The 13,527-nt window shown below is 44.0% G+C and overlaps 1 protein-coding gene across 1 annotated transcript in view; it reads right to left on the bottom strand.

The window, feature by feature from the left end:
• The window catches only part of klhl30 (kelch-like family member 30), a 23,255-nt gene extending 16,182 nt beyond the window's left edge, over nt 1-7,073 (bottom strand). The window contains exons 1-5 of the mRNA XM_070440320.1: nt 6,906-7,073; nt 2,316-3,185; nt 1,885-2,071; nt 1,499-1,585; nt 864-1,017 (exon numbers count right to left, since the gene is read on the bottom strand). Of these exons, the coding sequence (XP_070296421.1) occupies nt 864-1,017; nt 1,499-1,585; nt 1,885-2,071; nt 2,316-3,089 (1,202 nt within the window). The 5' untranslated portion in view covers nt 3,090-3,185; nt 6,906-7,073. The remainder of the gene's footprint in view (nt 1-863; nt 1,018-1,498; nt 1,586-1,884; nt 2,072-2,315; nt 3,186-6,905) is intronic.
• Between the last annotated feature and the right edge of the window lie 6,454 nt (nt 7,074-13,527).

The following is a 13,527-nucleotide window of genomic DNA, read 5'->3' as shown; positions in this document are numbered from 1 at the left end:
TCTAGTTCCTATAGGTCTATTATAGGTCTGTTATAGGTCTATTATAGGTCTGTTATAGGTCTATTATAGGTCTAGTTCCTATTGGTCTATAATAGAGCTCCTATGGGTATAGTATAGGTCTAGTTCCAATAGGTCTATTAAAGGTKTATTATAGGTCTATTATAGGTCTATAATATGACTAACACCGGTCTAGTTCTTATAGGTCTATTATAGGTCTATTATAGGTCTAAAATATGTCTATTATAGGTCAAGTTCCTGTAGGTCTATTATAGGTCTAGTTCTTGTAGGTCTATAATAGGTCAATTTATGACAAATACCGGTCTAGTTCATATAGGTCTATTATAGGTATATTATATGACTATTATAGGTCTATTATAGGTCTATTATAGGTATATTATATGACTATTATAGGTCTATTATAGGTCTATTATATGACTATTATATGACTATTATATGACTATAATAGGGGTTTTATAGGTCTATTATAGGTCTATTATAGGTCTATTACATGACTATTATAGGTCTATTATAGGTATATTATAGGTCTATTATAGGTATATTAAATGACTATTATAGGACTATTATATGTCTATTATAGGTATATTATAGGTCTATTATAGGTATATTATAGGTCTATTATAGGTATATTATAGGTCTATTATAGTTATATTATAGGTCTATTATATGACTATTATAGGTCTATTATAAGTATATTTTATGTCTATTATAGGTCAAGTTCCTGTTGGTCTATTATAGGTCTATTATAGGTCTATTAAAGGTCTAGTTCCTATAGGCTTGTTATAGGTCTATTATAGGTCTATTATAGGTCTATTATAGGTCTAGTTCCTATTTCTCTCTTTCCTCCGATGACGTATATCTCTCCACTGAGGGCTGCTGAGGTGTGGTTAGTCCGGGGCCGGAGCATGGGAGCCACCGTCACCCACCGTCCCTCTCTGGTTATGTACTTCCAGGTCTCTGTGGTCGACCAGGTGTTGGATTGGGAACCCCTCGAGCCCCCTAAGATGAGAGAGGGAAGGAGGGATGGAGGGAAGGAGGGATGAAGGAAGGAGGGATGAAGGAGGGAGGGGATGACAGGATAAATGGAGGAGAGGAGGATTAGAGGCAGGGAGGGATGGATGGATGAGGGATGAAGGGAGGGAGGAGGAGGAGGGATGACGGATGAACGGATGGAGGGGAGGGAGGATTAGAGGCGGAGAGGGAGGTTAGAGGAGGATGGATGGAGGGATGAAGGAGGGAGGAGGAGGAAGAGAGGGATGACGGGAGGGAGGGAGAGAGAGTGGCCATCAGATCATTGTCAATCCTCTTTTCAGGACAATGAGGATACTGGATGCATCAATTATATTTATCAAGTAAGCACACTTCAACAGTTGGAGGAAATCTGAATTTGGTTTACTGACAATGAATACTTTCATTTTATATATTTATTTTATGCATTTATTTTTTCAAATCAAGTGCCCCTAAATTAAAGCCAACTGACCTGTGACATAAACGTCATTATTCAGAGAGACCACAGAGTATCCGTACTTGTTGTGGTTGGGGAAGACTGGCAGCTCATACCACTGTTCTGTAGAGAGACATGATGTTATTCATACCACTCCTCTGTAGAGAGAGACATGATGTTATTCATACCACTCCTCTGTAGAGAGAGACATCACAACATGCACATTATCTATAGGGTTTTTGTTAGGTGGACTCTAGCCTGGTCCCAGATCTGTTTGTGCTGTCTTGTCAACTCCTATGGTCATTGTCACATGACAAATTTGGCCAGACWGCACAAACAGATCTGGGACCAGGTTATAGGGACACAGATGCTCAGAACACATGAGTGAGGAAGAGGAAGATGAGYAGGAAGTGGAGCATTACGTGTCTTAGGGTTGTAGAAGCCACAGTTCCCGGGCAGCAGCCTGGGATCTCTGTCTTCATCATCGTCGTCTTCGTCATCTGAGTCGTCCAACGAGCGTCCTCCCATCACGAATAACACCTCCTCCAGGTTGGGTTGGGGACTCGGGCTGCCAKTCTGGACCACATCTCCTGGCTTCACCTCCATTTTCTGCACAAAGACGGTGATTTGGAAATGTTGGGAAATATGGAAGTTCTCTCTGCCCTGATAAAACTTAAGGTTCCTGTTTCCTAGACACAGATCAAGCCTCGACCTGGAATAAAAAATAAACTCAATGTAGAACCCCCATTCAAAGTGTATTTGAGTCAAGGACTAGGCGTATTGGTGGTTGGGAAACTGGACCGTTAAGTATAAAAGATTAAAACATTGGTACTTTATTATGTTGTTCATTTACCTCTCTGCATACCCTCTCCACCACCTCCACACAGCTGAGAGAGGCTAGGACCAGGCTGTCCTTCATTAGGGTGTTAGTGAGGTAGTCAGGGGACAGGAGGGCCAGGCGGGTCAGCCCCAGAAGCTCTGGGAGGTGGGGGAGTCGGGACTCCTGGCGGTGTCTCACCCAGGCCAGGGCTGCCTCCACACGGGTACACTCTGTCCTGGTCTGTAGCCTCTCGTTGGACAGACATGCCACTAACCTCTCCTTCTCCAGCAGAGGAAACTCCTCCCAGCGCTGTACGGCATCAAAGTTCTCCAGAAGGAATCCCCAGGCCTTGGCTACCACCTCGGGACAGCCGTGTACCTCCCCGAACTCCAGGATCCCCAGGCAGTTGGTGGCATCGATCTGGTGCTGGAGATAACGGCTGCACACAGTCCGGACCGCCTGGAACTGTAGCTGACTGGACGTGCGTATCAGGCCCTCCACGTTTCCCTGGTTGATGGTGAGTTTCCCTGTGTAGCAGAAGTCTAGAATGGAAGCCATTYCGTCAGGATCCACACCGTGCAGCTCCACCCGGGCAGCTATGCTCTCCACGAAGTCCCCGGAGAACATGGAGTGGAAGTAGACGCTGCAGAGCGCCAGGACGGCCCGGTGGCAAGGGAAGTCGCGGCCGCCCGCGGCCAGAGTCACGTCCACTAGTTTGGGGTTGCAGCAGAGGGAGCGCAGCCCCTCCAGGATGCTCTGGGGGTGGGAGGCAAGGCAAAAGTCCAGATCGTCCACATTACGCACCATGGTGACCACGACCCCCTTTTTTCACCTTTACCCTTCTGATCTCTAACCTCTTAATCTGTTCAGAGCCCTCTGCCCAACAGCCGCTGTCAATGTTACCTACAAGAGGAGAGATGAGGGATGAGACTTCTCTGACAAAACTTAATCTTCAGGGTTCGTATCCACAAAGTGCGTTCTCTGGTCTTCAGGATCAAGTTGCCCCCCCCCTCTCATTCATTATGATTTTTTTTTAAATTAAAGGCAAAACTGCATTCCTACTCAGAGACGCTTTGTGAATACAGACCCGGGGATGACAACTGCAGTGGCCTGAGAGCGGTTTTGCTAGATCATCCAAGTTCAGTACGGTCAAATGGCCAGAATACACGTCATGTTTATTCATAGAACACAACAACCAACAAGCTCGGGAACACAGGTGGTTGCAAAAGGCTGTTATTAATCTGTCGCGTTCATAATAACAACGTGTTACTTTAAAGCTGATTTTCTAATGAATTAACAAACAAACAAAATAAAGTTATTTCCTTACCCCTAGAGTGTTGTTAAAATGTGTTTTGCAGCTTTCAAACAAGAGAAACTATAAGAGAAAGAAAGAAAGAAAGAAAGAAAGAAAGAACAAGAAAAAAAGAATGGGGAAAAAAGCAAAATACACAAAGTAATCAACAACTTATTTGGAAATAATGAACATTTTATACGGAGTGGATGCGGATCTGACTTTTTCCGCGGATCTTTAATCCACCYACTAAAAGAACCAGAACTTCCTGAAGCTTCTGATGACCCCTACGGCATAAACTAGCTAGCTGGGATGGGCTCATCAGGACCACTGATTGATCCAGTCCTCAGGTAACTCAGGCAACTCAGGGAACTAAGGTAACTAAGGTAACTAAGGAAACTCAGGCAACTAAGGTAACTAAGGTAACTAAGGAAACTCAGGCAACCAGGTAACTCGGCATACTCAGGCAACCAGGCACTCAGGTAACTCAGGATAAGCCAGGCAACTCAGGAACTCAGGCCGATAGCATCATAACCGAATCACATCGATCAGGTAATCAGGACAGAACTCAGGAAAGGTAACAAGGAACTAAGGAAACTCAGGCACTCAGCACTTAACTAAGTAACTAAGGTAACTAAGGAAACTAGCAACTAAGGAACTAAGGTAACTAAGGAACAGGCAACTAAGTAACTAAGGCAACTCAGGCAACTCAGGCAACTCAGGCAACTCAGGCAACTCAGGCAACTCAGGTAACTCTAGGTAACTCAGGTAACTCAGGCAACTCAGGCAACTCAGGCACACTCAAGCAACTCAGGCAACTCAGCCAATCAGGACTCAGGCAACTCAGGTAACTAAGGCAAATCATGTGAACTCAGGTAACTCAGGTAACTCAGGCAACTCAAGCAAACTCAGGCAACTCAGGTAACTAAGGCAACTCAGAGACTCAGGTAACTCAGGCAACTCAGGTAACTCAGGCAACTCAGGCAACTCAGGCAACTCAGGCAACTCAGGCAACTCAGGCAACTAAAGTAACTAAGTAACTAAGGCAACTCAGGTAATCAGGCAACTCACTCAGGCAACTCAGGCAACTCAGGCAACTCAGGCAACTCAGGCACACTCAGCAACTCAGGCAACTCAGGCTAACTCAGGCAACTCAGGCAAGAACTCAGGTAACCTCAAGAACTCCAGGCACACTCAGGACTCAGCAACAAAACTCAGGCAACCAGGCAACCGAACTAGGCAACTAAGTAACTAAGGTAACTCAGCAATAGGCAACTAAGGTAACTAAGGTTAACTAAAGGTAAACTAGGCCAACTCAGCAATTCAGGCATGCGCAGCCAACTCAACCAGCACAGCTAGTAACTCAGTACAGCAACTCAGCAACTCAGGCAACTCAGTAATCAGAACGTCCAGAGACTAACGCAGCTCATAACGCAGGCAACTCAGGAATCCAGAGCAACTCAGGCAACTCAGCAAGCATCCGTAATCAGGTCAACTCAGGCAACTCAGGCAACTCAGGCTAACTCAGGCCCACACTCAGGCATCAGGCAACTCAGCAACTTCAAGGAAGTAACTAAGTACCCCAAGGCCCCAACCTCAAGAATCCCAACCAGGCCAATCGCAACTTCAGGCAACCAGCAATCGGCAAACTAAGCAGCACAACTAAGATCAGGATAGACGGCAACTCAGGCTAGGAACTAGTAACTAAGGCACCACAACTCAGCAACTCAGGCAACCAGGCAACTCAGCACAGGCAACTCAGGCAACGAATCAGGCAACTCAGGCAAACTAAGGCAACCTCAGGCAACCAGGCAACTCAGGCAACTCAGGCAACTCAGCAACTAAGGTAACCTAAGGTAACTCAGGCAACTCAGGCAACTCAGGCAACTCAGCAACTCAGCAACTCAGGCAACTCCCCAAAAAAAGGGCAAAACTCAAGGCAAAAACTTCAGGGAAACTATAGGTACACTAAGGAAACTCAGGCAACTACAGGTCAATAAGGTAACTAAGGTAACTAAGGAAACGCAGCAACTAGGTAAACTAAGGTAATAGGCAACTAGAACTAGGCAACTCAGGCAACTAAGGTAAATAAGGTAACTAAGGGGAAACTCAGCAACTCAGGTAACTAAGGTAACTCAGGCAACTAAGGCAACTCAGGCAACTAAGGCAAAGTTAGATCAACGTTAGATCAAAGTTAGATCAACGTTAGATCAATGTTAGATCAACGTTAGATCAAGCTGAAGCAATGTCTGCCAGATCACATCATGATCACACAGTATTCTACATAACAAAACCGCTTATAATTCTATAGTATAACGTTACCGTGTGACAAAAAACACCCACCGTGTTTTTTTTCTTCATGTGGCCAAAACTCAAACAGTGCACGCCACTCGGCAAAATACACAGGTAAGGCTATGCCTCCGTTTAAATTGGTGGGCCGAAGCTGAAACACGTGAAGTTGATGATCCCTGTTAAAAGGACGAGCAGATTTTTTGTATTTGACAGTACAACTTTTTTCTGATGGCTACAAAATGTGTTGGCACCTTCAAATCTTTAAACACTGTACATCATTCAAAACAACACTGTGAGTCATTCACAATAACACTGTACGTCATTCACAATAACACTGTACGTCATTCACAACAAAAATCTAAGATCTAAGTGCATACTGAGAAGGGTAAAACTTAAAGAACAATCGTTCACGATTGAATGCGGTGCTTTTTGTCTTACAGTAACGTTATGCTATTATATTCAGTTCTGTTATGAAGAATACTGTGAACATTATGTGAGATCTTGCGGACATTGATTTCAGCTTAATCTAACTTTATTAAACGAGCACCATTGGCCTGAGTAGCCTGTTCTCTATAGACAATATAGACATGCGCAGAACGTGATCCACACATGCCCAGAATCTTCGGGAAGCTTCGGATCTTTTAGTCGTGGATTAAAGTTCCCGAAAAAGTCCGATCAGCAGCCACGGCCCAATTTAAAATACAAAATAGTTTGGGAGATTTTTACACCTAGGCCTTAAATGTAGAGCCATGCAGTGAAAGATCACAACCCTTTGTGAAAACTTTAAATATTATGTGGAATTTCATAACATTTCCTTTTCATCCTAGGAGAGTTGACATGAAATGTTWAAAAAAAAAAGTCAAACCTTGTTCGTATGAACCAAGATACATTTCTAAACTCTAGTGTCATAATTAAGTCCATAGCATTCTGTTTACGTGTTGAACAACAGTCACGGAGCTAGCCGTATCCCATGCTCCCTCCGGCCCACAGTAAATTACATTTCCTATCTTCAAACAGGAGAAAAGAAATGAAAGACTTACCAGAGAGGGTAACTAAAGGGAATAATTGCTCATATTTCCGGTAACTGGAAGTGTGTGGTTCAGAGGACAGCCAGTTAGAACAACATGTAGTTGGCAGTATGGAGGACAACTGTTAGAGCCAAGTCATTGGGCCAGACTACTTCGGCTAAATAGCACCCTATTCCCTATGTAGTGCACTATTTTGGACCAGAGCTCTATGGAGGCTAGAGTGCCATTGAGGCAGCAGCTGCTGGTCTTTCAGAGGGCTATTTTTAGGATGGCCAAAAGACTCGGGACTAAAGTCAGATTCCAAACAGCATGGTGTGTTTCAACACACTCCACACTCTGTAAAGGGACAACACACAAAATACACAAACATACATACACCTCTCTCTCTTCTCTCTTCTTTCTCGCCTCTCTCTCTCTCTCTCTCTTCATCGTCTCTCTCTCTTCATCTCTCTCTCTCTCTTCTCTCTCTCTCTCTCTCTCTCTTCTCTCATCTCTCTCTCTCTCTTCCCTTTTCTCTCGTCTCTCTCTCTCTCTCTCTCTCTCTCTCTCTCTCTCTCTCATCTCTTCTCTCTCACCCCTCCTCCTCCTCTCTACCCCCTCCTCTCTTTACTCTCTCTCCTCTCTGTCTCTCAGTACCCCCCCCTCTCTCCTCTCTCTCTCTCAGTCACCCCCTCTCTCTCTCTCGTCTCTTTTCCACCCCCCCTTCTTCTTTCTCAGTCCATTCTCTCTCTCTTCCTCTCTCCGTTCTCAGGAGAATTAGAAGGTGGTTAATGAGATACTGTAATTTAAATAACAACTGCTTGTCAAGGAGTAACACAGTGTCATTTGTTACTGTTACAGTGGCTCCATGATAGATAAGATACAGCAGGCTCGGTGCTGCGGGGGTAGAGATGTTATAGGCTAATACTCAACACTGTGTTATAATATGATGGTATTAAGGCCACTCTTCACTYTCACGCCCTGACCATAGAGAGCCCTTGGTTCTCTATGGTGTAGTAGGTCAGGGCGTGACTAGGGGGTGTTCTAGTATGTCTATTTCTATGTTGGTGCTAATATGGTTCCCAATTAGAGGCAGCTGTTTATCGTTGCCTCTTATTTAGGTAGCCATTTCCCCACCTGTGTTTTGTGGGTTATTGTTTGTGTTTAGTAGCCTGTGTGCACGTCATGACTTCACGTTTCGTTGTTTCTTTATTGCTTTGTTTGTTTCACGGAGATTAAAAATATGTGGAACTATACTCACGCTGCGCCTTGGTCCGCCCATTACGACGATCGTGACACTTCACGATATCAGTAATGATACTGATGTGTCTTAGGATCGCGAGTGATGAAAAAAAGCTGTTAATAATTAATTTGATTGGATTTATATAATGCTTTTCTACCAACTAACACGTTTGAGGTACATTATGACCCAGATGCAGACAGAGTAGAAGAAACATACATTTATTCCTAACAACAGGAGCAGGCAAAACGACAGGTCAAGGCAGGCAGGGGTCAATAATCCAGAGAGGGTGTAAAGGGACCAGAACAGCAGGCAGACTCAGGGTCAGGGCAGGCAGGGGTCAATACTCCAGAGAGGGTGTAAAGGGACCAGAACAGCAGGCAGTCTCAGGGTCAGGGCAGGCACAACGGTCAAAACCAGGAAGGACTAGAAAACAGGAGCAGGAAAACAGGCAGGAGCAGGAGAAGAGCTGCTGGTAGGTTTCATGAACAAAACGAACTGGCAACAGACAAACAGAGAACACAGGTATAAACACACAGGGGATAATGGAGAAGATGGGAGATACCTGGAGGAGTGTAGAGACAAGCACAAAGACAGGTGAAACAGATCAGGGTGTGACACCAACTGAGTTACTCAAAGCGCTTTACATAGTAGGGGGAAACTTACCTCATCCACTAACCATGTGTAGCACCCACCTGGGTGATGCACGGTGGCCATTTTTTTGGCCAGAATGCTCACCAGCTAATTCTCATCAGCTATCCAATAGAGAGGTGAGGAGTCATATATGCCAATTAGGAATGAAGGGGATGATTAGGTGGCCATGATGGAATGGGGCCTGGTTGGGAATTTGCCATGACACTGGGGTTAACACCCATATTCTTACGATAAGTGCCATGGGACTATTTATGAGAGAGTCAGAGTGTCAGGACACCCGTTTAACGTACCCTCCGAAAGACGTCACAATTCCAGCAGTGTCTGGTTTCCGATCCAGGGACCAACTGGACCGACCCTGCTTAGCTTTAGAGGCAAGCCAGCAGTGGGATGCAGGGTGGTTTACTGCTATGATATTAGTAGGTGGACAGTAAAGGCACTTCTCAGAAGAAATCACATGACACRAGCTGTCCTTTTGTTTTAYCTACTCCTATAGAAATGGTAGTCTGTCAGGTACTCAGTAGGAAGGTCTGATTTCTCAATTATTAAAACAAGACCCAGATGGCAAATATAAAGACCTAGTCTATCTAAAAAACAGGAGGCCCCTTACACTTCAATGTTGTGATGCAAAAATATTAGCAAAATGTATAGCACTCAGAATTAAAAGGGTTTTGCCAGGTATTGTTCATCCTGATCAGACAGMTTTTTTACATGGACGATACATTGGYGATAATATACGACAACTACTAGAAATAATAGAWCATCATGAAACATCTAAGAAGCCAGGCCTGYTWTTTATAGRGGATTTTGAAAATAGATTTGATAAAGTACGACTGGTTTTATTTATAAATATACATTTTTTCAATTTCGGTGATTCTCTTATAAAATGYGTAAAAATAATGTATAGCAACCCCAGGTGTAAATAACGGCTACTTCTCAGAGAGTTTTGAATTGTCAAGAGGAGTTAAACAAGGGTGTCCGCTGTCACCATATCTATTCGTTTTGGCCATCGAAATCAGATACAATAACAGCATTAGAGGATTAGAAATCCAAGGCTTAATAACAAAGGTGTCCATGTATGCCGATGACTCAAGTTTTATATTAAGTCCGCAAGCTAGATCCCTGCAATGTCTCATTGAAGATCTAAATAACTTTGCTGTACTCTCTGGACTAAAAACTAGTGTACAATATTACATATTGGATCTTTAAAAAATACAACTTTTACATTACCCTGCAGTTCACCTGTAAAATGGGCTGATAGTGAAGTAGACATACTCGGTATTCATATCACAAAATATATAAATTAGCTCTCCACAATGAATTTCAATAGAAAACTTGTAAAAATAGACAAGATCCTGCAACCATGGAGAGGTAAATACCTAATACCTGTCTATTTATGGAAAAATTGCCCTGATGAARTCCTTAGTCATATCTCAGTTTACTCACTTACTTATGACCCTGCCTAGTCCTGATGATTCGTTTTTCAAATCATATGAGAWTTTWTTTTTTATAGCTTTATCTGGGACGCTAAACCAGACAAAATAAAACGTGCCTATCTATATAATGAATATGAATTGGGTGGGTTGAGATTATTACATATAAAAGCACTAAACCTCTCTCTAAAAGCTTCACTTATTCAAAAGTTTTACTTGAACCCTAAATGGTTCTCAAGTAGATTACTAAGAAAAGCTCATCCATTGTTAAAAAATGTCAATTTTTGGCTTTGTGCAGATTGCCATGTCTCATTTTCAATTAATTTAAAATAATACTTCTTTCAAAGTTTTTCTCTTTTTCAAACAAGCATTACAGAGCTGGCTACAATTTCAATTTCATCCCCCAGAAAAGATAGYACAAATATTACAGCAGATATTATGGCTGAACTCAAATGTGCTGGTTGAAAAAATACCTCTATTTATGGGAAAGATGTTCGAAAAGGGTATTTTGTTCTTAAATTATATTGTAAATTGGAATGGTAGAGTTTTGTCTTATATGGAGTTATCAGAATTGTACGGGAAGGTCTGTACAACCAATTGAWTACAGCATTACCCCAGAAATGGAGGAGGCAGGTGGCAGCGGGAGGAGGTAGGGAACTGGTCTGTCTGCCCAATATAAAGGGTCAAAACATGCGGAGGAATAAAAATAGCATAAATAGGAAAGTATACCAGTTTAATTTGAGAACCAGGATGTTGACAACTGTGCCATACAGATTGCAAAACATAATAAAAAGTCAGTTTGAATGACACTGAGGGGCAGTGTTTTTACAGCTAATGCCGGTTTGCCTGAGGCTGATGCCGTGCAGGTGTTTGTACACATGCATATGCACACTCATTCAAATAAACGCATACAATAACACACACATACATATAATAGTGCCAGACATGCTTACAAACATATACAGTTGGCATTTCTGTTATGATTTTTGTTGTCCTTGATGTCCTTTGTTTTTTTTGTATTTTTTTGCTGTTTTCTTCTGTCTTCTTCTTTTTTCTCTTTAGTTTTCTCTTGGATGTTGCGTGCATGAGGAGGTTCTTGGGAATGGAATTAATTGTATTTTTTATTTTTATTTTTCTTCTGGGGGGGGGGGGGGGACTGTGAGAGGGGTCTTGAATGGTTGAGGAACAGCTATTGGGAACTGTGGGGAATCTTGGAGGTTCGGTTCATGTTTTTTGGCCTGGTGGGAGATCGGTCAACATGGCCTTGAGCAGGACATTGACCCTGGATGCTTCTGTGTGTCGCTCTGAATGGGAGTCTGCTGGATGACTGTGTAGATGTAGTTGTTGAGCGGCTTCACTGCACGTATAATGATTTTTCGGATATTCAATAAAACATCCTTTAAATTAATTTATTGTAATAATGTTATAGCTTGTATTATGCAGTTGACTACCAGTTTCTGAGATTGGAAGATTACTGTAGGTTACTGTCTCTTTAAATAATAAACGCTGTTCCAACTATTCACAAAGAACACAAAGGTATTCACCACTCCGAGTGGCGCAGCGGTCTAACGAACTGCTTCGCAGTGCTTAAGGCGTCACTACAGACCCGGGTTCGATCTCAGGCTGAGTCACAACTGCCGTGACCTGGAGCCCATAGGACGGCACACAATTGGTCCTGGTTAGAGGAGGGTTTAGCCGGGGGGAATTTGCTTGGCTCATTGCACTCTAGCGATTGGCCGACCCCGATCGTCATGGGTGGGAACCTGTCAATATCTGACAGGTTGGCCTCTTCTGTGGGCAGAACTACCATCCTGTTCTGTTGGCGACCAAACAATTACAACAGCACCATCAGTATCAACCAGGAAGCTTTCATCAGAAGCCTTTTCACTTGAGATGTTGCCACCATCTTACTCTGTTTCATATAAAAGCAAGATAACATGCATCAGTTATAACAGCTTGGTGTATTAGTCCAATAGCTGGAGATGGAAGAGATGTGTCATGTTTTGTCTTTGATCATGTCTTCCCTGTGCTTCCCTCTGCTGGTCTTATTAGTTCTTCCCTCTTTCTCTCTCTCTCTCTCCTCCTCCCTCTCTCCCTCTCCCGCTCTCTCTCTCTATCGTTCCGTTCCTGCTCCCAGCGTTTTCTCATTCTCCTAACGACCTCATTTACTCTTTCACACCTGTCCCCTATTTTGCCCTCTGATTAGAGTCCTATTTCTCCCTCTGTTTTCCGCTTCTGTCCTTGTCGGATTCTTGTTTGATGTTTGCTGTTCCTGTGTCCTTGTTCCGCCCTGTCGTGTTCTTTGCCTTCTTCAGATGCTGCGTGTGAGCAGGTGTCTATGTCAGCTACGGCCAGTGCCTTCCTGAAGCGACCTGCAGTCTGTGGTCGCGTCTCCAGTCGTTTCTCTCTATTGACGAGAGGATTTCAGTTTCCTGTTTTGATTGACCATTGATAATATCCAGGAGAATCATTATTTGTTTAATACTGGCATATAGACTCTGTTACTATTACGTCGCTTTTGGGTCCTCATTCACCAGCATAACAGAAGAATCCGACCAAGATGGACCCAGCGACTATGGATTCTCTCAACAACTGCCGTCGAGTTCCAGGGAGCAATGCTCGGCAGACACGAGCAGGAATTGTTTGCTGCTCGTCATGCCGTTGAGACCCTGGCCGCTCAGGTCTCCGATCTCTCTGGACAGTTTCAGAGTCTTCGTCTCGTGCCACCAGCTACTTCCTGGTCTTCCGAGTCTCCGGAACCTAGGGTTAATAACCCACCATGTTACTCTGGGCAGCCCACTGAGTGTCGCTCTTTTCTCACCCAGTGTGATATTGTGTTCTCTCTCCAGCCCAACACGTACTCTAGTGAGAGAGCTCGGATCGCTTACGTCATATCACTCCTTACTGGTCGGGCTCCGGAGGTGGGGCACAGCTATCTGGGAGCAAGGGCTGAGTGTTCAACGATTATCAGAACTTTAAAGAGGAGATGATACGGGTTTTTGATCGTTCAGTTTTTGGGAAGGAGGCTTCCAGGGCCCTGGCTTCCCTATGCAAGGTGATCGATCCATAACGGATTACTCTATAGAGTTTCGCACTCTTGCTGCATCCAGTGACTGGAACGAGCCGGCGTTGCTCGCTCGTTTTCTGGAGGGACTCCACGCTGAGGTTAAGGATGAGATTCTCTCCCGGGAGGTCCTTCCAGCGTGGACTCTTTGATTGCACTCGCCACCGCATAGAACGACGGGTAGATCTTCGTCACCGAGGCTCGTGAGAGAGAGCTCGCGTTAACGGGTGTTCCCCTCTCCGCATCTCAACCATCTCCTCCCACCGG

Source organism: Salvelinus sp. IW2-2015, unplaced genomic scaffold, assembly GCF_002910315.2.
Source record: "Salvelinus sp. IW2-2015 unplaced genomic scaffold, ASM291031v2 Un_scaffold2415, whole genome shotgun sequence".
NCBI classification, from domain to species: Eukaryota; Metazoa; Chordata; class Actinopteri; order Salmoniformes; family Salmonidae; genus Salvelinus; species Salvelinus sp. IW2-2015.
The sequence above is the reverse complement of the archived record's forward strand: the minus strand, read 5'-3'. Positions and strand labels throughout refer to the sequence as shown.